At 48.6% G+C, this 26,527-nt stretch overlaps 1 protein-coding gene and 4 non-coding genes across 6 annotated transcripts; all 5 read left to right on the plus strand.

Annotated features, from left to right (window-relative positions):
• Positions 1–428: 428 nt before the first annotated feature.
• LOC133358624 (fatty acid desaturase 6-like) lies at positions 429–21,226 on the plus strand. 2 transcript variants are annotated; one of them, XM_061577004.1, is made up of 6 exons: positions 429–672; positions 6,034–6,200; positions 9,841–10,021; positions 11,123–11,319; positions 11,547–11,726; positions 12,250–21,226. In XM_061577004.1, the coding sequence occupies exons 1-6, from the start codon at positions 516–518 to the stop codon at positions 12,397–12,399; spliced, it is 1,032 nt and encodes a 343-aa protein (XP_061432988.1). In that variant the 5' UTR covers positions 429–515; the 3' UTR covers positions 12,400–21,226. The 2 variants fall into 2 exon arrangements, with proteins under 2 accessions (XP_061432988.1, XP_061432991.1); XM_061577007.1 differs by lacking the exon at positions 11,547–11,726.
• A 2,102-nt stretch (positions 21,227–23,328) lies between these two features.
• Positions 23,329–23,428, plus strand: TRNAK-UUU (transfer RNA lysine (anticodon UUU)). Its single transcript has 2 exons — positions 23,329–23,365; positions 23,393–23,428. It is a non-coding gene; the product is annotated as a tRNA-Lys (tRNA).
• Positions 23,429–24,463: 1,035 nt separating this feature from the next.
• On the plus strand, positions 24,464–24,563 carry TRNAK-UUU (transfer RNA lysine (anticodon UUU)). The gene is made up of 2 exons: positions 24,464–24,500; positions 24,528–24,563. It is a non-coding gene; the product is annotated as a tRNA-Lys (tRNA).
• Positions 24,564–25,086: 523 nt separating this feature from the next.
• Positions 25,087–25,187, plus strand: TRNAK-UUU (transfer RNA lysine (anticodon UUU)). Its single transcript has 2 exons — positions 25,087–25,123; positions 25,152–25,187. It is a non-coding gene; the product is annotated as a tRNA-Lys (tRNA).
• A 1,059-nt stretch (positions 25,188–26,246) lies between these two features.
• TRNAK-UUU (transfer RNA lysine (anticodon UUU)) lies at positions 26,247–26,345 on the plus strand. The gene is made up of 2 exons: positions 26,247–26,283; positions 26,311–26,345. It is a non-coding gene; the product is annotated as a tRNA-Lys (tRNA).
• Positions 26,346–26,527: the final 182 nt, after the last annotated feature.

A 26,527-nucleotide genomic window follows, 5' to 3' on the forward strand; every position in this document is an offset into this window, starting at 1 on the left:
TGCCGAGATTAATCGTTGTTTTTAAAAGGACATCTTGGGTTAAGCGTTCACACACACACAAAAACTCTCACTTAAGGTAGTCAGACGGTTCTTCTATTGCGTTGTGAGCGGTGGCTAACACTCGTAAAGAAGTCTCACGAATTAGGAAGTAATCTTTCCGTGGTCATTACCCTTACGAAACATTAATAATTTAAAAAGTCTGTGGAAGTCTTCCCTACACAAGATGGCCCAGCCCCCCCCCTGCCAGTCCTCCCTCCCCACCCAACATGGCCGCGCACGCTTCCCACCGTCTCGTCACGCCGCGAAACCTCGCGCGGCCGACGTCGCCGCCGGGGGGGCGGTGCTGATCTCGCGAGATCTCGTGAGATCTCGTGAGATCTCGCCTGGCGCGCCAGCCGCGAGGGCGATGGTCATTGGCGAGAGGCGGGCGAAGGAGCCGGGAGCCGCGCAGCTGCACGCACCGAGCCGCGACTCCTGACCCAGACTCCACCACCACCACCACCCCCCGGGACACAATGCGGGCAGGAGAGGCGGGCAGCGAGGGCAGCGGCCAGGGCAGCCTGAGGGAGCTGGAGACGCTGGTGAGCGCGCGGATTAAGGGCAGCCCGTGGCTGGAGCGGCACGGCTGGGACTGGCTGCATCTGTCGCTGGGGTTCGCCTGTCTCCCCGCAGGTGAGAGGGGGGGGGGGGACTGCGAGCACCCAGTCCCGCGGGTTCGATTCCCAGCTCCGACGAAAATAAATTAATATTTTTATACAAATTATTGTTCTTTTGATTCATGCTAGTACGATTGTAACAGTTGACTAGAACACTCAGTTCTACAGTAATGTGCTGTATTGATGTGTGTCCAGTCGTCGAACACGAGACGAGGCTGCCGCAGTGCGCGTAACGGTCCCGTAGCAGCGCCGCCCGACACACAAAGCGGCGGCGCAAGTCGGCGGGGAAGACGACGTCTTGTGCCGTGCGCCCTGATCGTCCACTGCTGCTGGACCAGGGGTCGTGGGGAAGGGTTGCCGTCGTTTGACCATACTTCACCACGCCGGTCGGCGCAGGTTGAGGGACCGTGTTGTTTGGATTCGCGGCCTCGAGTGGCCCGCGATGGGCGTTGTGGTGAAGTATGGCGCAGTGAAACAACCCTGCCGACTCACACGGCGAGGGAGGCGTTGGGGCTTCACCCAGCAGCGGATTGCTAGAAGGCTGTGTCAGTGGCAGCAGTCGCTGCATCCTGTTGACAAAGAAGAAGTCCCAGGCGCGCGGGTGTCTGTTGGGCAGACACGTCCGGCCACAGCCCCGATCCCGTGCCGGGATTTCCTTCCAGCCCCTTCCAACCCCTCCCCTCTTCACCTGCCCCCCCTCCCCTCTTCACCTGCCCCCCCTCCCCTCTTCACCTGCCCCCCCTCCCCTCTTCACCTGCCCCCCCTCCCCTCTTCACCTGCCCCCCCTCCCCTCTTCACCTGCCCCCCCTCCCCTCTTCACCTGCCCCCCTCCCCTCTTCACCTGCCCCCCTCCCCTCTTCACCTGCCCCCTTCCCTCTTCACCTGCCCCCCCCTCTCCTCTTCACCTGCCCCCCCTCCCCTCTTCACCTGCCCCCCCTCCCCTCTTCACCTGCCCCCCCTCCCCTCTTCACCTGCCCCCCTCCCCTCTTCACCTGCCCCCCTCCCCTCTTCACCTGCCCCCCCTCCCCTCTTCACCTGCCCCTTCCCTGCCCCCCTCCCCTCTTGACCTGCCACCCCTCCCCCCGCTCCCCCCAATCCTGCCCCCCCTCCCCTCTTGACCTGCCACCCCTCCCCCCCCTCCCCTCTTCACCTGCCCCCCCCTCCCCTCTTGACCTGCCCCCTCCCCTCTTCACCTGCCCCCCCTCCCCTCTTCACCTGCCCCCCCTCCCCTCTTGACCTGCCCTCTCCCCTCTTCACCTGCTCCCCCCTCCCCTCTTCACCTGCCCTCTCCCCTCTTCACCTGCTCCCCCCTCCCCTCTTCACCTGCCCCCGCTCCCCCCAATCCTCCCCCCGCTCCCCCCACTCCCCCCACTCGGGCCCATTGGCCCCCCACCCACGTGGTCTTCCTCCGTGGTGCCGATGGCCAGAGCGGTGTCCCAGCAGCGAGCCTCCGTGAGTGGCGGGCGGGGTGAATGGAGCGGTCAGCCGCTATCCCGTCTCTTCGTATGCTTGCGTGGCGAGATGAGCGGTGCGTTATATCATTTAATTCCGGGGGAGCGTTTTAAAACAAACTTAAACTAAGCTTTTTATTTTACCAGGTAAGGCCCACTGAGCTATATAGTTTTTTTTCAGAAGCGACCTGGCCATAAATGATAGCTCAACGAAGTGGCTTATCACGTGTAAATGTATAGCAGCCAGATACTCTAAAACGCACGTTGATTTTAAATGTGGAGTGAAAAACTGGAGGGCCCGGAGAAAAATCCACGTGACCACGGGGAGAGAGACACACAAACTACAAATATACAGCAGGCGTCAGGGTCTGGATATAACCCACGACCTCCTGTCTACCAAGCGAGGTAGTTAACATCTCCTAGCCACCGCAATACATCAGCTGCCGTAGCAATAGGTCATTCCGTAGTCATCCAAGTATACAACACTTGGTAAAGTAAGCCACGTGGTCGGAGAACGAAGAAATGACGACGGGCAGCGACGCAGCCAGGACCCAGGACTCCTAACAGCACCGAACCTCTGGTTCGGCCCCCCTTATATCTGCCCCGGCGTGGCCAAGCTCCACCTCTGGTAATGGTCACGCCCCCTTCCAGAACCCTCGAGCCGGTTCCTGGAGCTTCTCGACTGACTCCGCCTTTCACCTTTACCCCAGATACGCCCCCCTTATAATAAGGCGTTACGTAGTGCACCCATAACCGCAATTACCTCTCCAGGCAGACAGGTGTCACCCTGTCATTACACACGTACGGTGAACCCTATGAATAAAATAATAAACAACACCCCCCGAGCCTCATGTCCTAGTCGGGTTAAGGTAAGGCGCTGACTTCCCATTGTCAAGCTGTCACATGGAGCGGTGGACGTGTCTAGCACGCAATATGATTGGGGGGGGGGGGTTGTGAAACACTCGAATTGTATTGGTGCAAATATTTATTTAGAAAAGCCCTCGAAAAAGTGAGACGTAATTGAGAGGATCTGATGGGGGAGAGCCTTTATGGGAAATTAAAGCAATTGGTGTAGGAGAGGAGAAGGGTTGAGAGAGAAGGCCCAGGAAGAGGATAGGAAGGGCTCGCGAGGAGAGCTCGGAGCCCTTGGTTGGAGTAGCTCCCTGAACACTGCGTGTGCTCCTCACTGCGCGAGTTTACGGCAAATAAAACAGCCCTTACGAGACTTAGCTCGCCTGCGTCTTCTTGCAGGGACATATATATGGAGTGGATATATATGTGTCTCTTATCCGCAGAATGCAGGAAATAGAAAAGAGTCAGAATGGTGATGCTTGCAGGCGTTACGGTGAGCTTTGCTGTGTAATCTGCCGTTGGCTAATCCCATGCATCTTCACGTATTTTAATTTCTTGAAAGTCGAAGGTTGACCATGCAATGTGGTTGGTTAAACCTGTTGCTCTCAACACCTGACCTTATTGCTGCATCGGTCTGTGTCTTAGTGTCGGTTTACATATCTGGGAGCGGTAGTGTAATGGTTAGCGCGCTACACTACGAACCCGGCGACAAACATCCCCGAGGTCGATTCAGCCTCAAATGAGTACCTGGTACAGTGTGTGAACATCGCCACTGGGGTGACATAGGCGGCCTATGCCTGATGCCAGCCAACTACCCCCATGTGTGTCGTTCCGTCCTTCATAGGTGCTACTCGCTAACAACACTTGCTCCTTACAATCTGTTTAGGCTTTACGGGGGTCTTTGTGTTTGTATGTACGTATATACAGCACCTGTCCGGACATTCATGACTTTATTATTGGGGGTAATTGTGTCTCGTGTCAGATTACCCACTGCATGAGTCACCTTTCATCCGAGCCGTTCGTATTTCGTAACGGATGCGAGAGTGGCACCACTTTGTCCTCGCTGGCTTGGCTCGTCAGCATCGTCTCCCTCTTCTTCTTCCGCCACGTCAGAGCCACAGTTAAAGTCCTCGCATAGCCAGCGACACCGTCAACGATTGAGAACTGCCTCGGCGATTTCAGCGATGCCACAGCGAATTGTCAGGGTCCTGGCTGTGGCTATCATCTCACCATGGTGGCGAGATGTTAACTACCTCGCCTCGTATACAGGAGGTCGTGAGTTCGATCCCGATCCCGACCCTGACGCGTGCTCTATATTCGGAGTCTATGGTGTCTCTCCTTGGTCGCGTGGATTTTTCTCCAGACCCTTCGGTTTTTACCTCCACATTTAGAATCAACGTCATGCGTTTAGAGTATTTGGCTGCTATAAATTTACCCAAGATAAGCCACTTTTTGGAGCTATCATTTGTGATAGCCAGGTCACTTATGAATAAATAGCTACATTGCTCAGTGAGCCTTACCTGGTCAAATAAAAAGTTTATAGTTTAGTTTCAGCGGTCTGCACCTGGCATCAGCCCAAACCACCTGGTCCAATTATTTTCTTTATTCAGATGGATAATTCATTTACTCCGCACGATTTGCAGGTGTGGTCCCAATTCATTTAGATTCATGGAACATGTTCTCTACATTTTGAGTGTTCTTCATCGTCCACTCGTTACACGCACAGCCCCAGTATCGGCACATGGCTTTTATACCGGCTCGCCCATTTGTCACCATATCCGACATTTCGCCTCACATTCTGGGAGATTCCCCGGGAACTCAGACTTAAATACTTGTTTATTTTGTTTATATTTTTTGTGACTTGCTTAGCTCTTTCTCTATTTTGCACTCCTGTCGTGTGTTTTGTATTGTTTGTAACTTGCTGACCCTTACTTCCAACTGGACATCTGTGAAAAGGAGCTTTATGGCTCATTGGACTCTTCCAGTACAAATCAAGATGATGATTCAGAGCTCAGTTCGTGATGAATCTCCCAGTGATGTGACCCCCAAGGCTCTGCCTAACCTCGTTCCCCTCCTCTACGCCAGCCATGTTCTCAAGTTATTTTATACAGCAGCAGGCGTCAGGGTCGGCATCGAACCCACGACCTCCTGCATACCAGGCGAGGTAGTTAACGTTTCGCCACCGTGACGCCCACTGGCTGGTATATGGGCGCTCGCCATTCAAGACTACCTCCCCACTCGGTTACTAAAGCCACAGTGCACAGAGGGAGAGAGATCACATGTCCACGCGGTAGTCAGGCATCTGTCAAACGTTGTGTGCCAATGTGTTTTGTATTAGTGAGGCATCTGTTACATGGTGATAATAATACTTTTTATATAGCGTCATTCATGCCAATAGCATCCCACAATGCTGTTCATGAATTATATATGTCAGGGCCAAATCGCATATAGAGCCACTACTACCAAGCAAATGCAAACCCTACTACTACTGCCAAGCAAAATAAAAAACGAATAAACAAATTAAGAAATGTCACCAAAGCAAAAAGCACATACAACAACAAAGTTGTCACAACACGTTGGGTATTCATACGCTTTGTGTTTGTAAGGCATCTGTTTGTGCGATGCAGAAATGCCAACTAGACCATCGACCACACAGTAGTGAACCACTGTCCAGCTCTCTGTGAGTCAACGCTTTCTCTAAGTTTTTGAATCTCCCTGCGAGTCTACGTGCCTCTATTTGAGACTACACAGCAGTGAACCATTGTGAATTCTTCAAATTTCAACAGATGTATTGAAGTAATCCACCGCACAATTAACTGTAGACATTAATTGGCTAACTCACCTGGACACGGACATATAAGTTGCTATTCATCGAGCCATACATAAGGGCAATACCTGTGTTCATTTTCTTACTGAATATTGTTTGTGTCGCTGCTTGACCGGAGTAGATATCACATGCCTAGTAGCCACAGTTATAGTGAGAGAGGGATACCGATAGGAGCAGTGAGACACATATACTCATGACCACAGCGAGAGAGTGCTGTGTGCGAGTGACGGGGCGGCCTCTCCCGCAGGCCTCGTGCTGGTGTCGCTGGACAGCTCGGCGGCGCTGCTGCTGGGCTGCGGGTGCCTGGCGGTGACGCACGCGCTCTTCACGGTGAAGGCCACGCACCTCGCCAGCCACAACTCCCTCGCCGACTCGCGCCTCTGGAGCCGAGTGTGGTGCCTCTTCTTCATCGAGGTGAGCGCACGCAACGTGTGTGTGTGGTGGCAGCAGCCGAGCAGCTTCTGTTTGGCTGCATAGAGGGGGCTAAACGGACGTGGCACAGGCTGAAAAAGAGACGATTTTGATGCGGTACAGGAGGATGTGGAGCGAAGTGGACTTGCCGATGACTGGTACCAGTAGTGTAAAACTCGGCCTCTGTGGAGGAAGCTCGTGAAGGACGCTACTGGGCAGTTGGAGGCAGCGGCCCTCCAGCAACAACGGAGGGTGGAGTAGCGACACTCACAACAACGATCGGAGCGCCGGGCTGTTAAAATGTAGCGAGTTGGCACAGTAGGCTGCACAGGTGCTGCATCGGACAGTCATCTCGGTCAGTAAATCCATAAGACCCTAGCCGGTCCCCGTGACCTCTTTCCAGCGAGCCTTCCACACTTGACGTGACAGCCTCAAAGTGAATCTGGCCTGGCACAGGTGCTGTGGTGAGGTGACTGCCACTAAGTGGTGAATGGCGGGGGCTGTTGTTGTTGGAAGTTGGCAGGTGTGTCATGTGGTCCAGATGAGCAATCGATATTTACCTTGCAGCAGCAGGAGCTGTTCACTGCTGATGTGGTAGCTGATTGCGCTTCAGTCGATCGTTTGTATGATTGACTACAGATGACGATCAACCACACACAGGGACAAGCACATAGACAACCACATGGACGATCAACCACAGACTCTGCCTTGCAATCGACCACACACAATCACCCACATGTGACGAACTTAACTTTGCACACAACTCCCCGCACATGCAATCAATTCAGCCACACACCCGGTAAATCAACTGGACACTATCAACCATGCACTCGACCACACTATTATCCTCACACACGGTCTGTCAGGCGTGTCACCAACTCAAACCTCAACTGCTCATGTTATCAACTGCAATCACACACGCGGTCAACCGCACACACACAATCAATTAATTCGCACACGCAATCGCACACGTCATCTACCGCATACACAATCATCGCATACACGATCTACCGCACGCACAATCAACCACACAACGATTGGCCACGTGGCAGCAGCAGCAGAGTGGGTTAAACTCCAGCTCAACACGCGTTTCTCTCGTTTTCGGTTTTAACAATTAGCTCCGATGCTTGATCGTGAATCCTCCCCTTGGCCAACCATTTAGCTATTTACGTGATGCACGGCACGTTTAAATGTGCTTCTCAATGTAAATGTGTTGTTATTATTATGAGATGCAAATACTAACACGCCAAGGTGATTTATGGACGGCAAAAGGTTTGTCTGTGATCAAAAGATCAGTGCGCCCATAATGCCTTGCATGTCGCGTGACATCACCACACCGTGCGCACGTTGCACACAGCCTTGCTTCAGGACACCCACTCAAAGAATTCACACTTTGGCCATAATTATTTTAGACGACAGCAGCGGTAGCAGGATAACCAAGACAGCTGTATAATACCAGTTTCGCCAGTGTTAGAAATCATCAGTACAGTATAGGCATCGCTGCCTCCTGCTGCTGCCTTGCACCTCAAGGGCTCTGTGAGTTGTTTTACGTTGTTGCTGTCGTCCTTACGACACTCAATTCGTGCGAACGCCACTCACCCCGGTCTCTCCCTGGTCAAAACTATATCCGCGTACAGTCCGTTCCCCGATAACGCTGCTCGGTGTTTTCATAACGCGAATTGTATATAACGCGATAAATGTATGAGGGAATAAATTTTTTACATAACGCGGATACCAATTGGAGATAACACGATTGAGTGGCCGAAACGATTCAGCCAAACCCGGTGAACTCGACTGCATACGATCAACCACGCACTCGGACTCAACCGCACAATCAGCCTCATGCACACGCCTTAGTCCTTGTTCAGCCTGCGTACGCATCTCACGTGTTATCACGGACTGTGCTTTACCCCCTATAATTATTATAACGCGATTTTTCCGCAATGCGGTGTTCTTCAGGAACGCAACTACCGCATTATAGCAGAACAGACTGTAATTTCTGGCCCGCACGCACATTTCCGTCCAACGGGCTGTTACCCGACCTCTTACGCAAACCATCGGGATCGGAGCCCCACAATCTGGTGGAGGTGTGGCAAGGGTGGCGCGTGGCACCGCCCCACCGGCACACGGGAATCTGGCAGCGAGTCCGCTTGCGCGCAGGCGCTCTGCAGCGTCATCGTGAATGAACACCGCTCCTTTATGGCTTTGGCAGGAGTCCGAGCGCTATCACTTTGTGGCCGTGCGTGGGTGTACCGATGTGGCTAACTGAGGCCCCGTGTTGTTTGCAAATTACACCCACGTGGCGGCTGGCACCGCTTCTTGTACGCGGTGCAGCGCTGTCCAGGCTCAACTTCACTTAGCTTAAAGACCTGCTACGATTGGGCACATTCCGCGTGACTTGGTCTGGAGTGTGATACCTCAGATTTATTTTTTTACCAATAACACTCATATATTTTATAGATTCTCAAAACTATTTGCAGGAGTGTCCTACATCGCCATGTGTGGCCAATTATTTTTTTGAAGGTGGGATAGGTGGTAAGACAGAGCACCTGAAGAAACTCCGCCATGCACCAGAGGAGACGGCAATCAAAATATGTCCCGACAGGTTCACTAACCCACTTGCTGTACCGCCATGCCTTGGCCATCTCACAGCCCCAGTGGGATTGTGAGTTTCCTAGAAGTTCTTTGTGATCCACCAAGCACCGTGTTACCTTGGCCACCACGGTTCGCCAACCATCCCAATGCAGCTCCCTCCTGAGACAGTCTTGAGGCCGGGTGAATGAACGATGTGAATGGTATTATTTTTGGAAGTCATGGAATGCCACCAGCTGCCTCGGCTGTTCTGGGATATATTTAGGATTGTTAGCGTACACTTGGAGAAACCCAGGCGGAAAGGAAGACTGATGAGATTGAGTGACCGGTAGACTTTCGAGCACACAGACAGATGGATCGACAGGTGGCCAGTCAGGCACATACACACACATATATATATGGACAGACAGGCACACTGACAAACAGATGGACAGATGGTGGCACAGAGACGTACAGATTAAAAGACAACTAGACACGCAGATAGATGAATGGCAGACACATTCATCAGATAGACAGATGGACAGCCAGATAGATACCCAGATAGATAGATGGACAATCAAATAAGAGAACAAATAGACATAAGGACAACCAGGAATATACTTGTTGACGCACATGCAATGTAATACCAATACATACGGCAGAGACAAAGATCCCCCTTATAGCCTTAATGGACTTTATTGGGGCAAGTGCTGTTAGCGAACACAACACGTGGGGTTGTATGGCCAGCACCACACCCGGCTGTCTTAGTCTCCCTAGTGGGAATATTTACACACTGCACCAGGTACATTTAGGGCTGAGTCGACATAGGGGAGCCTCAGGACCGGTTCAGATTATCGCCGCTGGTGTTGGCCTTGAGCAGGAATCGAACTGGGGTCGCCGCATTAGTAGCGCAATGCGGCTACCCACTGCGCCACCACTCCCCTTATATACACACACACACACACCCGTCACAATGCCACAATGACACAGAAGTCCCGTGGTCTCCAACCAGGTCACTTACAGATGTGAGTGAGTACCTTGTGGTGTGCGTGCGTGTGTGCGTGCGTGCGAGGTGTGCGGCTGCTTCCCGGCGGACGTGGCGGTGGAGGAGCACGTGAAGGTGCACCATGCCTACACCAACGTGCTGGGCCTGGGCGACTCCTCCACGTGGCGTGCCCCCTTCCTGCCGCGCTTTGTCTACCTGTTCCTCGCGCCGCTCGCCCTGCCTTTCATCACCCCGGCCGTGACGCTGGGTACGGCACGGCACGCTGGAGGGGGGGCGTGAACTGTTATCGTTATTACCGTTGGCCTGATTTGGCTGGGCCAGTCCTGGTGTGGCTGGGATAGTCCTGGTTTCACAAAGGCTTTATCTTGGCTGGGTTTTCCCCTTGTTGTCAGAGGCCCCAATAAACCTTTCAGATGTTTCGGGTAAGCGTTCTTTGCACCTGCCGTGCATTTGCCTTTGGGGTTATGTACACTTCAGTTATTTCAACAACAAGTCGTAAATTTAAACAAAGTCCTGCCCAACCACACACGTATATCTCGTATTCAGTATAAAAATGTTATCTCAAATAATTTGACGGAGTAAATTCTAGGCACGTTTTATCGCATCGGTGTTTGTGTCCCATTTGAAAAATATTTGAATTCATGGAGAAGTTGTTAACCACCTCAGATTTGCTGATGATTTACCACATTTTAAAAACCCTGAAACACAAATTGTTGGAAATGTTTCGCGAGTTTTTGAGTCGGGCCTGGCAAGGATTTGGCAAGGACAAAACTCCACTACTTCTCACCCAGGAAACAGGAGAGCACGCATTTTTATACACGTCTTGACTCGTCACTCTTAACAACAAACAGTTTTATATATATTTCAGAATGCACAACTTTAATTTTTTAATAAATATGTACATGTTTTAAAAAGAATAGAAAATACAATTTTACTCGGCCGACTAGTAGTTGGCTTTAGCCTGCCAGGAGGGGGCGATGATCGCTGCCGCGCATAATCACAAGTGAGTTTTTTGCGGTGTACATTGTAGAATTTTTCACCAGCACGCAGTGGCCTACCACTCGTTCCAAATGACATCCCTAGATCTTCACGTCCGCTGTGAAGCACAGTTCCACTGGTGATGGTGTTGATGCACCGGCAGTAATAACCGGGGCCTCCTTACGGATGCCGACCGTCGTGAACTTCTGCAACGAGTGGCAAACGACTTGCAGCTGGGCCACGCCACCGCGTCTCCCCCTCCATCCCTGTCACCCCTCCTTCTGTCCCCCTCCCCCCCCACCTCCGTCTACCCCCCCCTACTCCGTCTCCCCCCACTCCGTCTCCCTCTGGCTCCCCCCCCCCCCCCCAGGGCTGCTGCTGAAGCGGCCGGCGTCGTCGTGGTGCTCGTCGGTGCGAACGCTGGCGCTGTGCGCGCTGGGGCTGGGCGCTCACTTCTGCTGGCTGCGCTTTGCGTGCGGCTTCAGCTCGGCGGCCACGGCGGCAGCGTGCATGTACACGAGCCGGGCGGCCTTCGCCATCCCCTACATCCACGTCAACGTCTTCCAGGTGAGACTCACGCGGCCACCTCCTGCTCCTCCCGCTCTGCGTAATGTCCATAAATCATCGTGATCTTCCCGTAACTCCCCGTGACCTTCCCGTAACTCTCCGTGATGTCCCTGTAATTCCCTGCAACTCCCCGTATTTTCCCCATAACTGTCATTTCTGTCCCCGTGACGTCCCCGTGACGTCCCCGTGACGTCCCCGTGACGTCCCCCCTGCGTGCCGTCACGCAGCACCTGGGGCTGGCGATGTTCGCTCGCGACAGCTGCCCGCGCCGGCTGGTGCAGATGGCGCACGGCGTTCTGAACCTGCACCGTGTGCCCGTGCTGGACGTGTGCTTCGGGCACTCGCTCATCAGCTGCCACGTGGAGCATCACCTCTTCCCCGCGCTCTCCGACCACATGTGCCTACAGGTGCCGCCCATGAAGGCCGCGAGCCCTCGGCAGTCCTCATTGAGCCCTGGTCGCACTGACGAGGGCTGGCCGGGGGTGCCTTTGGATACCTGAACCTAACAATGAACTGTAACGTAGCAATGTGCCCCAAAGAAAATAGTGTTCGTGTCTCCTTCACGTATCTGTGTCTCCATATAAAAAAGTATATTTTACATAACCCATCGTTAACCCCGCAGACTTCTGGAAGTGTATAATTTCAGCAGCGTTCATTCATTCTCAGCAAACTCGAAACCAGTTTCGACGCACTTCAGACTTGCTTGAATCAATAGTGGTGAACTGCCAGATGTTATCAGCAAGGACGCAAATGTGGGTCCCACAAAGACGCTAATGATTATTGGTTATTTTGAGTTGTGTATTGTATTGCATAATACGTAACCCGTGGTGGTGTCTTTCCGACTAATAGGCACTCGCTAACAGCGCTTGTGCGGCTTACAACACGGGTGGTGGGCGGGGGGGTGTCTCTGCCTTGGTTCCGTGCATGCAGATTAAACCGCTCGTGTCCTCGTACCTCAAGAGCTGTGGGCAGCCTTACCAGGAGGCCTCCTACTCCAACCGCCTGCGCCTCTTTGTGGAGAAGTACGACGAGTTCCTGGTTCACCTGCCGCCCGTCACCCATCTGGCCGGCCTGCAGTGAGTGCCGGCGGGGGGATCGGGGGTGGGGAGGGCGGAGGCAGGGGGACCCAGCCCGCCGCCTCCGCTCTGTGCGGCCTCGAGCCGTGGTACTGACCCCACGCGAGAGATGCAGGCAGCCCGGCCGGGTGGGGCAGCTGGTACCGGCTCGGAGACACGTCGCGTCCGCACCGCCAACATCCTGGATTTGGAGTCTGGGTTTCAGCCACCCGCGATTTAATCTGGGTTCTTTAAAACAAAAACTAAACAAAAAATATATTTTTTTAATTCCCAAACGTATTCCCTGGCAGTGTCATGTCATGAGACAAATAATCCATTTGGCATCGCTCGCAGCGCACGGCGGCCCTTTGTGTTAGAGAACAGCCCGCAGAAGTGCAGCTACCTCAGGTCCCTGCTTCAAGTGACCTCTGATCCCCACAGTAAAGGGCATCGCTTTCCCAGCCGCCCCTGCCACACAAAGCAATTTTTGTAGTGTCACAAACCGACATTTTCCATTCTCCGAGTTGGACTTTAGTCAAATTGAGTGCACGGCTGAATTTAATGTGATGGGGTTTTTGTTTTCTGCTGTAACTTGTGACCATCAGCTCACTCCCCTTGAGAACCCAGTGTCATGAAGCCTGGATTCGAATCCAAGATTCTCAGTGGTGCCAACTCAGCTCTCTGACCTCTGAGCCAGATACATGGAATCTGAAGTGGCGTGAGGATATGGTCTAGGTCCAATCCCCAATTATAGCACAAAAACCTATAACATTACATTTTGTTTGTCATGTAATGTGGCTTACTCTAGCTCTGAGAATCACAAACCGTGGTTTTAGTAAGATGCAACAAATGCTTTTTTGCATAGGTTGTAAGACATGTGGCTCTATTGTCGATAAGAGGATACTGCAGTCGGCTCAGAAGTAGTTCTTTGACATCATCTTCTGTGGCCATTCTTTGACATGAGGTGTAGTTGCACTCTACGGATGTAAAGACTCACCCGCAGGGTATAGTGAGTTGATGAGTTCCCACTATTCAGAAGAATTAAGCCTCTAATATCTGTCCCTCTACATAAATATATATATCCCCCAACAGGCACACAGCATTCTGGAACTAATATTTTTCACCAGCATTGCTTTCATGCAAGCAAACTCTGAGTTCAACAGTTAATGTCTGGAATCAGCAGTCAGGCTTGCTCTGAGATCAACGCTGGTGAATTATCAAATCTTTATAGGCAAGAGCCCTCTCTCAGCATTGCCATTGGTCGTTGCCCTTGGAGGGTTCATGTGGAAACCATCACGTGCCACGTGCAGGGATCAAAACGCCTTGATTCTTACGTGGATAGACGCATCCATCGTCAATTTGAGGATCGGTATTAATCATCGAGTCGTCATGCTCCTTTTATATCGCCCTCCGTTCGAGTTACTACACCTCATGACATGACCTGTAAAGGATATCCAAATTAAGTGACAAACCAATTGTCAAGTTTCGGATTTTTTTGCGTGCAGTCATTGGTGACCAGGCCAAGACCACCAACGCGCTGGCGCTTGATGTGACGCTTTAATCGTTGGCCGCTTAAACCCGAGATCGAACCCAGGTTCCCAGCGGTGAGATCGATGTCTCCATGTTTTGACGGAGCCATTGAGACCCCCCCCCCCACCGACTCTCCCAGACACCTCCCTAACACGCACATCTAATGCACACGCTCTGCGACCTTCGTCGGGATAATTTATCTTGTAAGCGGAAACTAAGTCTAATGATGGACTGGCTTTAAGCATCGTCTACGGTATTTTGCAGTAGGTACGGACCGAACTGTCAATCCACTGCTGGATGAGGGCAGGCCCACACCGTGCGAATCATGGGGGATATGTGACCACAACCTCACCACGCTGGTCAGGTCGGGTTGATGAGTTTGGGGAGCATAGACACGGAAGGATAGAAGTACAGCACAACAATTATTATTTTCCCTGCACTCCCTTCTGCTGCCCAAGTGCGTGGCCCCGCAGGCGATATCGGCCGTTGTTGCTGCATGGCGATCGCCCATCCAAGCGCCGACACGATCTGGCGCGTTCTGGGCGGCTTTGTCACATGCATTGCGTGTTGAGATGTACGTCCGCATCTTTCCCCAAAATAATTTCTGTTTGGAATAACTCCCTACGGAGCAGCTTGACGGAGCACGCTCAAAATAACTCCCACGACAGACACGGGCGTGGAGAGGCCTTCATCCAGCAGTGGATTGACTACGGGCTGTAAATCGCTCTCCGACCAATCTCCAGTATTTCTCTCATCTCTTGCGAGATGCACCCCATGTGTGTGCCCCCAATGCGACCTCGCAAAGCAGAGCAATCATTTGCGGAGCCCAGATGTGCAATGAGGATGAGGGATTTGCATGCATAGGGCACTTGCTTCAATGCCTTAACATCTCAAAGCGCCTTACATAACATCTCAGTGTCGGCCATCCCTGCCCTCGAGGCCCTCGACGTTGATGGGGTCTGCCACTTAGAGGGCAGTGGTACCATGTTGCTTTTCCCAATGAAGTAATTTGCTGGTGATTTTTTTATTTTATTTTAACACTCCAAATTCTGACTGACGACAGCCCACACATGGCCTTCTCATTTTCGAAGAATTATTGCGGGAACCTTGAACATCGACTGTGAAGCCAATGGCACCGCAGTCCTTTTGGTTAATGAGCCCGCAGTGTTAACCAGGGTGACCGCTGGGTTCAAGCCATGAACCTTGGCCATGTCACAGCAGATACAACCCACAACACCTCCCTCAATCTGCTGGTTGGCTGCCCACCTAGTCCCTGTGGCCTAGACGATCCGACACCAGGTAGAAGCTTCGTTAATTGGATTAAATATTTCAAATTGACTTTCTCCTGTGCTATAGTTTTCCATCTGCTGCTGCGTAGTATGAAACAAGTACGAGAGTGGCACCACGGTGACATCACCGTAGGCCTTGGTAGTCACTCGACAGCACATTTATCTCAAAAGCGAAGCTTCAAACCGACGTGGGACAGCCACTCAGTGTGTCGCTGCACGATAGCGGTTGTACATTCTGTTGGGGTTTGTTAAACAATTGGCTTTCCTCGTGCTGCTGTCATTTACCATCGTTGCAACTCGTGGCCTTGTTCTGCTGGTACATCTGAGCCAAACCAGCGCGGGGTACCGGTGGTTTTTCCACTGGGGCTATTGGCCATGCCAGGCCAGAACCAAACCGTGCTGCACTTGCTGTCCTCGCAAGAAGACGTCTGAACTGGCTCAAGGCCAAGCAGCGCCCAGGGGTGATGCTGACGTTGCATTCGTTTTGCGTGACGTGGGCGAGTACTCCATGAGGAAGCGGCATCACCACGTCACCTAGGAGCGCCTCGACTCTCCGCACGTGACGTCAGTGGCACCGCTCGGCTTCTCCCGAGCTCCCACACCGCTCTGGCTCGGCACGGCTTAAATGTGCAGTGGAATAGAGCGATCGGCTCGTAGAGCAAGTGCTCTCCAGCCGCACTCTTCGCTTGGGCTCAGAATGGATTTGTTGTTATTGTCACAGCTTGTGTTGAAATGCAAGTCCCGCCTGCATTTGCTTTGCTCTGAAGTACATCTTGCATTGCACACTGGGTGTACGTTAGATTGCATGTGGACACGGGACGCAGTGTGCCACACGGGGGCGTTTGGATGAGTGTAAGCTAGCTAGGGCACTTTACTGTGATTGTAACGGTGTTTATTTTAAATGTGAAATTGTTCCCCTAACCCTGATGCCACTGCGCAGCCCTTAAACATGGAGGTGCAACGAGTCGCGATTCAAGGTCATGATTCAATTCAATAATTAATTATTCATATTTGATTAGATTTGGTCAGATAAAATTAGCAAAATGTGTGTTGTTACACCTTCCTCCACCCGACACAGACAATTCATAGAGTTGTGACGTGATAAACAGACGTGCCAATTGATGATTACTTAGCCGAGGTGTATCCGGAAATTAATTCTGCACCCTGGCACACCACATCCATTACAGCTGTGGATGTGGCTGTGGTTGCTACCACGCGAGCACCGTATTCCTGCAGAACGGTGTGCCCCTGCTGCTGCTGGAGAGTAATACACACACGTTCATCACGTGGGTACGTGGGTTTACAACGCGCGTTTCACTCACGCGATCTGACCCAAAATTATATTGTGAATCTTAGTATCAGCAAAAGCTCAAATGTTATATTAAATTGTCCATTTTTATTTTTGTAGTGGTGAATTTAGCGGCCCCTAGTGGCTGCCAGGATCACGTTAATCCCATTACATTATTTGGACCGAAAAAAAACAACAAAGTTTACGAGCGCGATTCGATGGATCTGAATCGATGGCTGGATGCCTCCGTTACACCTCCACTAAGGAAAGGCCCTAACCCCTAAGCCCAACCCTGACACTAACACTGATACAAACCTTGACACTTTAGATATCCCTAACACTACCGGAAGAAACGCCCATTACCAATCTATAGGCACTACCGCAGGGATGGGCTCGCTAAGCACGGCCAGTTTGAGCTGCTAACGCAAGCACTCCGCACTAAACAATGCTGACCACTAAACTAACACTAACCATAAACTCAAATCATAACTAACCGTTAAGGATGATGTAACCATCCCTCACAAGTTGTAACTTTTGCATTCCTGTAATACTTGGAATGTATAGCCCATAAAACACTGCTGGCTAAGATGAGTTTCGAGAAATCAACCCTCAATGACCAGCGTGGTAAAGTCAGTGGTCGAACAACCACCATGACCGGCATGGTGTGCGTAGGTCTTCATCCAGCAGTGCATTAAAGCATTGTTATAACAAGTAAAACAATAATCAAGACGTGAAACCAATTGCCTAACGCGAACGTGGACGTTGGGAGATGACGATATTGCCACTCGCAATGTCAGAAACTTTCTACGGTTCATTGCATTGCTGCCATGCAGGGCCACGCATGCAATTCAAGAATCGATGCTTTATTTTTACACTGTGGTGAACATAGCGCTCTCTGGTGGCCGGAAAGGGTCACGTAAACCGATCACATACACCACATACGAATAGAATAACATTGCTTTTTATACATGTGTAGTGTCAATGATTCAGAGACAGAGTTTGTAGGAGGCACTTTATTAACAACTTCCACGGTCTCGTCCGCACTCTCTCCACAGTAGCTCAGCCTAGCCTGTACATTACACTAACCGTCTAACACTGACGGCGCTGACAGAGCTAGCCAACTACTATCCTTCGTAGCATAATATCTAGCGGAGGCGTTTAGCAACGACGTCGACGAGACGACAGCAACGACTAGACGAGAGCCCATTCCCAGAACCGGCAGCCTCAAGCTCCCGCTCTCGGCTCCTTTTATGCTCCCAGCGCAGCCTGGCTCCGCCCTGACCGCACCTCCTTTCTCGAACCCGCTAGCAGGTTCCAGGGGCCTCCAGATGGGGTCCTCTGTGACCCTTTCCCTAGTTCCAACCCTCTGCCCACACACCGTGCACACCCTCACCGGCGTATGCGCTGTTTGTCCACCACAGTTGCCGCTGCTGTCCACCAGCCGGCGCTATTACACTACACATGTGATTCAATGCATGTATCGTCGTAAGATTTAGAATGTATTACTAACTGATGTGTTGATGCATCGTTACGCCACTGGTTAACATGTGAATGCTAATCCCAACCTCGCACACTATTATTAATGATGATGTGTAATTCTGACTTTAATCTATAACACTAATACAAATATAAGAAGATATTAACTAAATCACTCGTGGGAGTTGGTAATTGGCCTTGATAAACAAAGATTAACTTGTCAATCTGCATTTCAATACCTCCTAGCCAACATGGAAAAAAGGCAATTACAGAAAAATCCTTCCCATCATGCAATGTGCCAGTAACATCTTATAATTTTACTTGAATATAGATTTGTTTATTTCGTTATAAGTTTTGATTATTGAAGGGTGGGGCTGATACTCAACAGCTACTAGTAGTCACCTATCCCAATGAAAAACTGTTCATCTGGAAACATTTTAAAATATATAGTCCTTATCAAGCCCCACGGTGTAAAGTGCAGACTCCACTTTGTCTCCCAGGCCTCTATATAAGTGCTATGAAGAAGGGTCATTTCCCAAAACGTCTAAATATTGTATTTTAAGGCCACAGTGTTATTGATGTTTCTTGAGTTTTTTTATTTAAGGCACCAACGTTGGTGGAAGTTTCCATGACGATTATGTGAGCCAATCCAGCCAATTGCAGCGAGTGCACGACAAAAGTGATGATGTCAATGTTGCAGACTCCGTCCAACTTCATTTCCACAATGTTGCTGGAAATTGTCTTGCAGGAAAATGGCCCTGTATGTATTTGGCTTCACACTTACCCATAATACTAACAAAACACATCTAACACCAACTCAAACCCTGAATCAAGGTCCTAACTACGAATTAACAAGTTTATCAAAATTAACGAAATGGTATTATCTGGATGTGCTGTTTTTGCACATTTTCAAGAAAAAAAAACATCCATCTGGGGTGAGTTCAATGGCGCTACTGCGTGGGAGGCGGTCGTGAACTCCTATTGGACGGTGCCTGAGGACGCCTCGAGCCTCGCGACGGCTTGTGACGTCATGCGCCCGCTCAGCCAATGAGCGCGCCCGTTGCACGTGCGAACCAAGAGCTGACAGAAAGGGACGGCGCCTCTGATTGGCTGTCTTTGTGCGCCCACCGAACACTTAGCCAGGCAGATCATCGCCAGACTGTTGTTGTTCAGTCTAACATGTAGGCTTTCGCGACCATTATCCGCCTGAAGATGCTCATAATTACTGGCGACACGTCGTACTCAGATTGTAAATGTTGTGAATTCGCTCTCCAGCAGACCCGGTGTGCTGTACTAAACGAATTGGCATGTTCTGTTTATGTGACAAACCTTATGGGTTGGCTATGTCAGGTGGTGGAGGGTTACGACACGTTTGTACTTATGCGATCTAACCCAAAAACCTTTATTATGAATAATATTTGTCACGAATAGCTATGTTTAACACGTAGGCTTTCGCGACCAATATCCATAATAGAGGTGTTTTGGGTTAGATCACGTAAATATTTAAATGTTTCGTTAAACCCGACAGCCAGTCAGGTTTGTCACGTAAACAAAACAGCAATTAGTCACGAGTTCAGCACTAACCGGTATTTTGGAGAGTAAACCCACAACAGTTACAATTCGAGTATGACGTTTCACCAGTAATTACAAATAGCATCATCAGGCGGACAACCAGAGTTGTGGAGAAATCCTCTTGTGTTGTTATTACAATGTGCTCTGACCTTAACGGGTTGTCTAAATGTAAAATCGCTCTGCAGCGCTCTGCCCATTGGACACACCCTAGATTTTTGTTTGAGTGTTTGATTAATGTCAATTTTGTTTTGTTTTTACGAGTGAATGCAATAATATGAATAACGTGTTTTATACTTTTTTGTGATACTGATAAGTTTTAATATTTTATAATTTATAAAAGGGGAAATCACTAGTGATAACGAATCATTGTACTGTCACATCGCATTGTCACTGAGATATCCGTCCTTTATCCTTAGTTTGCCTGAATAATAGCTCAGGGTCAGCTCAGTGTTAGATCAGAATAGTGACCACCTTCGTATACAAATTCAGCCCAGTGTTGCTACCAGATATTTATGAAATAAAACCTCTACATGTGTGTAAGAAAACTTACATTTGTGATCATATATCTAGATGAAAAACAACATTAAATTATGGAGGCTTCAAATAAAATGTCCAAAACACCATCATGGTATGGTTGTGGAAGCATCAGAAACTTTTTTTTAATCAAAAATGAAGTGAAATTGTATGTTTAATAGAATGTGAAATGAACCCTACATGTTTAAATATTGTGGTCTTCTATCAATGCATTAAAGTAATAAATGGCCTCAATCTAGATTTTAAGTTTTCGTGACTGCACGGATCCAGACTCTTTGATTCTTTCGGTAAAGTCACGTAGGTATAAAATTAAATAAATTAAATCACGACGTTTCGGGCGCAACCACAAGCAATCATCATCAGGTGGGACAGCCACAGCCCACTTCAGGAATTGTTTCTTGCTGTGGTTGTCCCACCTGATGACGGACGCTTGTGTTGCGCCCGAAACGTCGTGATTTAATTTATTTGATTTTATACCTACGTGACTTTACCAAAAGAACCAACGAGTAATAAATGGCCTATCAACAGAGAGCCATTATTTTTACATTTTTTGTGTTAAACCTTATAACTGCATTTTTTAAAATTCTGTAAAACTGAGTTCGCCACTAAATTTTATCCTGAATTATGAGGTAAACCATCCTGTTTGGCAACGCTTGGTACATCACCATTTATAAACCGGCCTTTGTCACTGGAAAGTTTTGTGTGAGGGTGATGATTAGGCATGTAATAAATTAAAATCAAGTCGCGCTTTCGATACACATCAAATCGTGTGTGTAAGAATTCATTATTTATGTTATAAGCAATGGTAAAGTAAAATGTAGGAGATTGAAAGACAATACTTTACAAACAAGACAGAAAAAGAAAAAAAAACAATAGGAACGAGACGATAATAAATCTAGTTACGAACCTGAATCCCGACAATTGGCCAAACTTGACCTCTCCCCTCCTAGCCTCAACCAATCCCGTCTCACTGCATTCATCTGACTGTCCCAAAATGGCGTGCGGCACGTGGCTCAGGTTCCATATGTTTGACTTCACGCCAAAAATACCGCTGCTTCAACACCCACCAGTGCCGAAATTGGGTTTAAGAAATTGCCTGACACATTCGTGTTCACTCTTGCTTGTATTACTAATATATTCGTAGCAATAAAGTCTATGCTGCATCTAGTTGTCGGTTGTGTTTTCCACGCATATATTAATGTAAACAAAAGCAAATGGAGCAAAAGTTATAAAGTTCTTTAAAAAAAAGCATGGAGAGATACATGCTTGGATACATGCAGAGGAAATGTAGACAAGTTAGAGGCATTGTTGACAAAAGTAGGATTAGGCAGGACACGGTGCGAGAAGGGAAGATGTCATGTGATCAAGACGATATTTAAACATGCGGTAGAGTAATGATACAAATGTAATCACATTTATACAACTGTAACTACGTTAATCAATGTTACAAATATACCACCAATACCCTGTTTATCTTGATTCATATTTAAATTATTTATTCGTCTTCATTTCACGAAGTTGGTTTTTGGTTCTTTAATTCAATTTCAACATTCTTAGACAACACCATGTTAAGCTGCATTTAATACTTCTCCCGATATTTGTACTGAATCTTTCGCCACGCTTTGAGTCGAGCTCATGACGAAGATTGCGTTTGTGAGCAACGCACAATGAGCACATCACCACCCGTCCAGTCAGAGTCTTGAAGGGTGACAGAACGAGGCGCTACCAGAGCCCGGTCAGCTCAGTCCGTAGAGCATTAGACTTCTACAACGGACACGGGGTCACGGGGTCACGCGAGAGACATCTGAGTCCTTGCCTGGGCGTGATGTTTTATTTTAGTCGTAAATATGAACATGGCTCTATGTATAATCTATATATGAATCACATTCATACACAACACACACACTACTCAGTTAAAGTACTGCGAGCATTATAATCAATATTAATCGATTAATCAATAATCAGTTGCTAAGTCTCTACTGTCCAGCGCCGTGGTAAGCGGTGAACAAGTCAGAGACACGTGGCCACCCGACACAACCAGCTGACAGGCATCCCCGTCAAGGCGTTTCATGGTCTCACTCGGCTCACTTACCTCGAGCTGAGCAATAACAAGTTGCCGTCTCTTCCCGTGCGGGAGTCCTTGTTTGAGCAGCAATGCGCACCAAGGGGGCTGTGGTGGGGCAAAGCCATCAGAAATGAGCTGCCATCCTGGGTTTCATCCTTGCGGCTGCATCGCCAATTTAGAGGCTCATGATGACCATGTTGCAGTGATTATACAAACAAACCACGTGATGTGCAAGGTGCACAATTTCACGGATATCATCAATGACCGTGACTGAGATGCGGAGCCAAGATGAGTGACGCACTTCCCCTGAGATCCCACCACCCACAAAGCAGGACCCCAGCCAGGTGTTCAACTCATCTCACTGAGCCACCTCTCCTGTGGTGCAACGTTGCTAACAAGGCAAGGAACCAAATTCTCGCCCCTTGTATAATAATCCTTCTCGGCATGGCCTAGCTCCTGAGTCCCTCACACCCATAGGCCTCGGTGCAGTTGCACCGCCTGCCCACTCGACAGCTCGGCCACTGCAGCACCTCTCCTGTTGTTTCGCTTCAGCTTCTCAACACTCCCACGGGAAGGGAAGTCAACTTGTTGTCGTATAAACTCAGGTAAGTGAGCCGAGTGAGGCTGTGAAACGCCTTGCCGGGGATGCTTGTCAGCTGGTTTAACCACATGCCCTCTCTGTCTTGTCTGTGACTGACCATGCACTCACCGGCAGACGTAAAGTAGCTCATTAATTCATAAATACAAAATATATTCTCATTCTCACTGTGTTTGTATTTAGTGCTGCATGATTTTTATCTGGCTACTATATATGCAATATATTCAAAAGAATGCAGATTCGTTAGATGCACAAACTATAGGATATACACATTCATACCACTGCAGAGTATGTATAATTCCAATAAACATAAATTGTGCAGATCCTAAAGAAGCTGTCAAAGATCCTACAGTCACGATCAGGTCTTTGTCAAAAAATTAGTTGAGGGACCAATGTTAAAATGAGGCATATTGTAGCCTTAGCAATTTTGTTATACTTGTAGTCTACAAAATTATGCTTGTCTACAAGTTTTTATTTATATGACTCATTAATAGATAGCATCGCCAAATATGAATGGATTTATAGCTGAATACATGTTTCACTCAAAGCACGTGCTGGGAGCAGTATAGTCATGAAGACTAATTGAATGGTACTCACACAGAGCCTGGTTAGCTCAGTCGGTAGAGCATCAGACTTTTAAGAGGGATTTGGAATCATGTCACAGACATCTGAGGGTCCAGGGTTCAAGTCCCTGACTGGGCGTGATGTTTTATCACTTGTTGGAATGATATGATTATCTTAAATGTGTCGACACTTGATTCGATCGACTCTAAATACAAGATATGAGAAAATAGTGAAAGCCATGTTTTTCGAGAATATAAATCACGACATTACTAAACTTACAATATTCCTAATTTCCGTATTTGTCCCTTCACGTATTATATTTACAGAGATCTAATACAGACTAAATAGGATCTATATAATGTATGTTTACAAGTATAATGGGTTCAACTGAGTCGCAGACGTAGAGGAAACACATTTATTCAGTTCCAACACACGAGGTAGCTTTCCCCTTAACAGAATAACAACCAAAGGTGGTGACCACCAGGCTAACTACACTAGTCACTACGGACCGGACCAACGGCTTCGACCCGGGTTCACGTGTTGGAGGACTCGTTGAACGGAGATCGTAGATGAAGGGTTCTTCCAGGATGAACAACAATCCCGGCCCCTCTCGGGACCCGGCTTATATTCTCTGTGACGTGGCCGGCTCCACCTTTGGCCACGCCCACCTTCCAGAATCCTGAGGAAGGATCTGGGTCCAAATCACGTGACCAGCCCCCTCCTGGGGCCCCTTTGCAGACTTAACTGGTCACGTGTCCACCCGGGTCAAGTGGAGTGCCAAGGCCTCGAGTAACCTCATCCTACGGTTGGCACCCACACACCCTGTCTTGTAGGGTCAGCACTGCACGCAAGTCGTGGAGCCATCTGGCGGTATCACTACACACACACCACTCTGGTATCCGCGATGTCACTACACGTGCATCATATATCATCTGCAGTTCTGTGAAGGTGCAGAGTCTGTACATCCATAGAATGTGCACTTGTGTAAATATAAATCAAATTCATAAACATATAATGCACAATTGAATGCAAGCACTGTGAACATTATGGAAACATGTATATGGAGAAACGAATGTGGTAGGTGCTATCTCTCACGTTCATTTGTAATTTGATCCCCCATTTTTGGAATGACATTCCCTTTCATGAAGGATAATTTAATGATAGTCACTCAGAGCCCGGTTAGCTCAGTCGGTAGAGCATCAGACTTTTAAGAGGCATTTGGATTCATATCACTGATATCTGAGGGTCCACGGTTCAAGTCCCTGACTGGGCGTGATGTTTTATCACTTGTTGGAATGATTTTATTCCCTTAAATGTGTCGTCACTTGATTCGATCGACTCTAAAAACAGGATATCAGAAAATTCTGAAAGGTATGTTTATGGAGAATATAATTCACAAAATTACTAAGCTTACAATATTTCTCGTTTCCGTATTTGTCTCTCCGTGTTATATATATTTACAGAGATCTGATCTACTACAGACTCATTAGGATCTATAGAAAGTATGTTTACATGCATCATATATCATCTACAGTGATGTGAAAGTGCAGAGTCTGTACATCCATAGAATCTGCACTTGAGTAAATCTATAAAAACAAATTCTTGGCCATATATAAATCAAATTCATAAACATGTACATGCACCATTGAATGCACGCACTATGAACATTATGGAAACATTTATATGGAGAATCGAATGTGGTAGGTGCTATCTCTCACGTTCATTTGTAATTTGATCCCCCATTTTTGGAATGACATTCACTTTCATGAAGGATAATTTAATGAGAGTCACTCAGAGCCCGGTTAGCTCAGTCGGTAGAGCATCAGACTTTTAAGAGGAATGTGACTTCATGTCAATAGACATCTGAGGGTCCAGGATTCAAATCCTTGACTGGGCGCCATGTTTTATCAGTTGTTGAAATGATAATATCCTTTTTAATGTGTCGACAAATGATTCGATCGACTCTAAATACAGGATATAAGAAAATAGTGAAAGCCATGTTTTTCGAGAATATAAATCACGACATTACTAAACTTACAATATTCCTAATTTCCGTATTTGTCCCTTCACGTAATATATATTTACACAGACCTGATCTAATACAGACTGAAAAGGATCTATATAATGTATGTTTACAAGTATAATGGGTTCAACTGAGTCGCAGACGTAGAGGCAACACATTTATTCAGTTCCAACACACGAGGTAGCTTTCCCCTTAACAGAATAACAACCTAAGGTGGTGACCACCAGGCTAACTACACTACTAGTCACTACGTAACTGCTACTACGGACCGGACCAACGGCTTCGACCCGGGTTCACGTGTTCGAGACTCTTTGAACGGAGATCGTAGATGAAGGGTTCTTCCAGGATGAACAACAATCCCGGCCCCTCTCGGGACCCGGCTTATATTCTCTGTGACGTGGCCGGCTCCACCTTTGGTCACGCCCACCTTCCAGAATCCTGGGGAAGGATCAGAGTCCCAATCACGTGACCAGCCCCCACCTGGGGCCCCTTTGCAGACTTAACTGGTCACGTGTCCACCCGGGTCAAGTGGAGTGCCATGGCCTCGAGTAACCTCATCCTACGGTTGGCACCCACACACCCTGTCTTGTAGGGTCAGCACTGCACGCAAGTCGTGGAGCCATCTGGCGGTATCACTACACACACACCACTGTGGTATCCGCGATGTCACTACACGTGCATCATATATCATCTGCAGTGCTGTGAAGGTGCAGAGTCTGTACATCCATAGAATCTGCACTTGTGTAAATATAAATCAAATTCATAAACATATACATGCACAATTGAATGCAAGCACTGTGAACATTATGGAAACATGTATATGGAGAAACGAATGTGGTAGGTGCTATCTCTCACGTTCATTTGTAATTTGATCCCCCATTTTTGGAATGACATTCCCTTTCATGAAGGATAATTTAATGATAGTCATTAAGAGCCCGGTTAGCTCAGTCGGTAGAGCATCAGACTTTTAAGAGGAATGTGAATTCATGTCCAAGACATCTGAGGTCCAGGGTTCAAGTCCCTGACTGGGCGTGCCGTTTTATTATTGGTTGGTAAGATATTATTCTCGTCAATGAATCGGGACGATGATCAATAGACTCTAATCACTGGAGAATATAAAATAACCATGGGCATATTTTGGAAGATTTAAGTCGCTCAGAAATGTAGAACACTCAATGCATTCTTTACCTAGAAATTATCGTGACTCTATCGAA

This window comes from Lethenteron reissneri, chromosome 63 (genome assembly GCF_015708825.2).
Source record: "Lethenteron reissneri isolate LAM-NWPU_2019-01 chromosome 63, ASM1570882v1, whole genome shotgun sequence".
NCBI lineage: Eukaryota > Metazoa > Chordata > Hyperoartia > Petromyzontiformes > Petromyzontidae > Lethenteron > Lethenteron reissneri.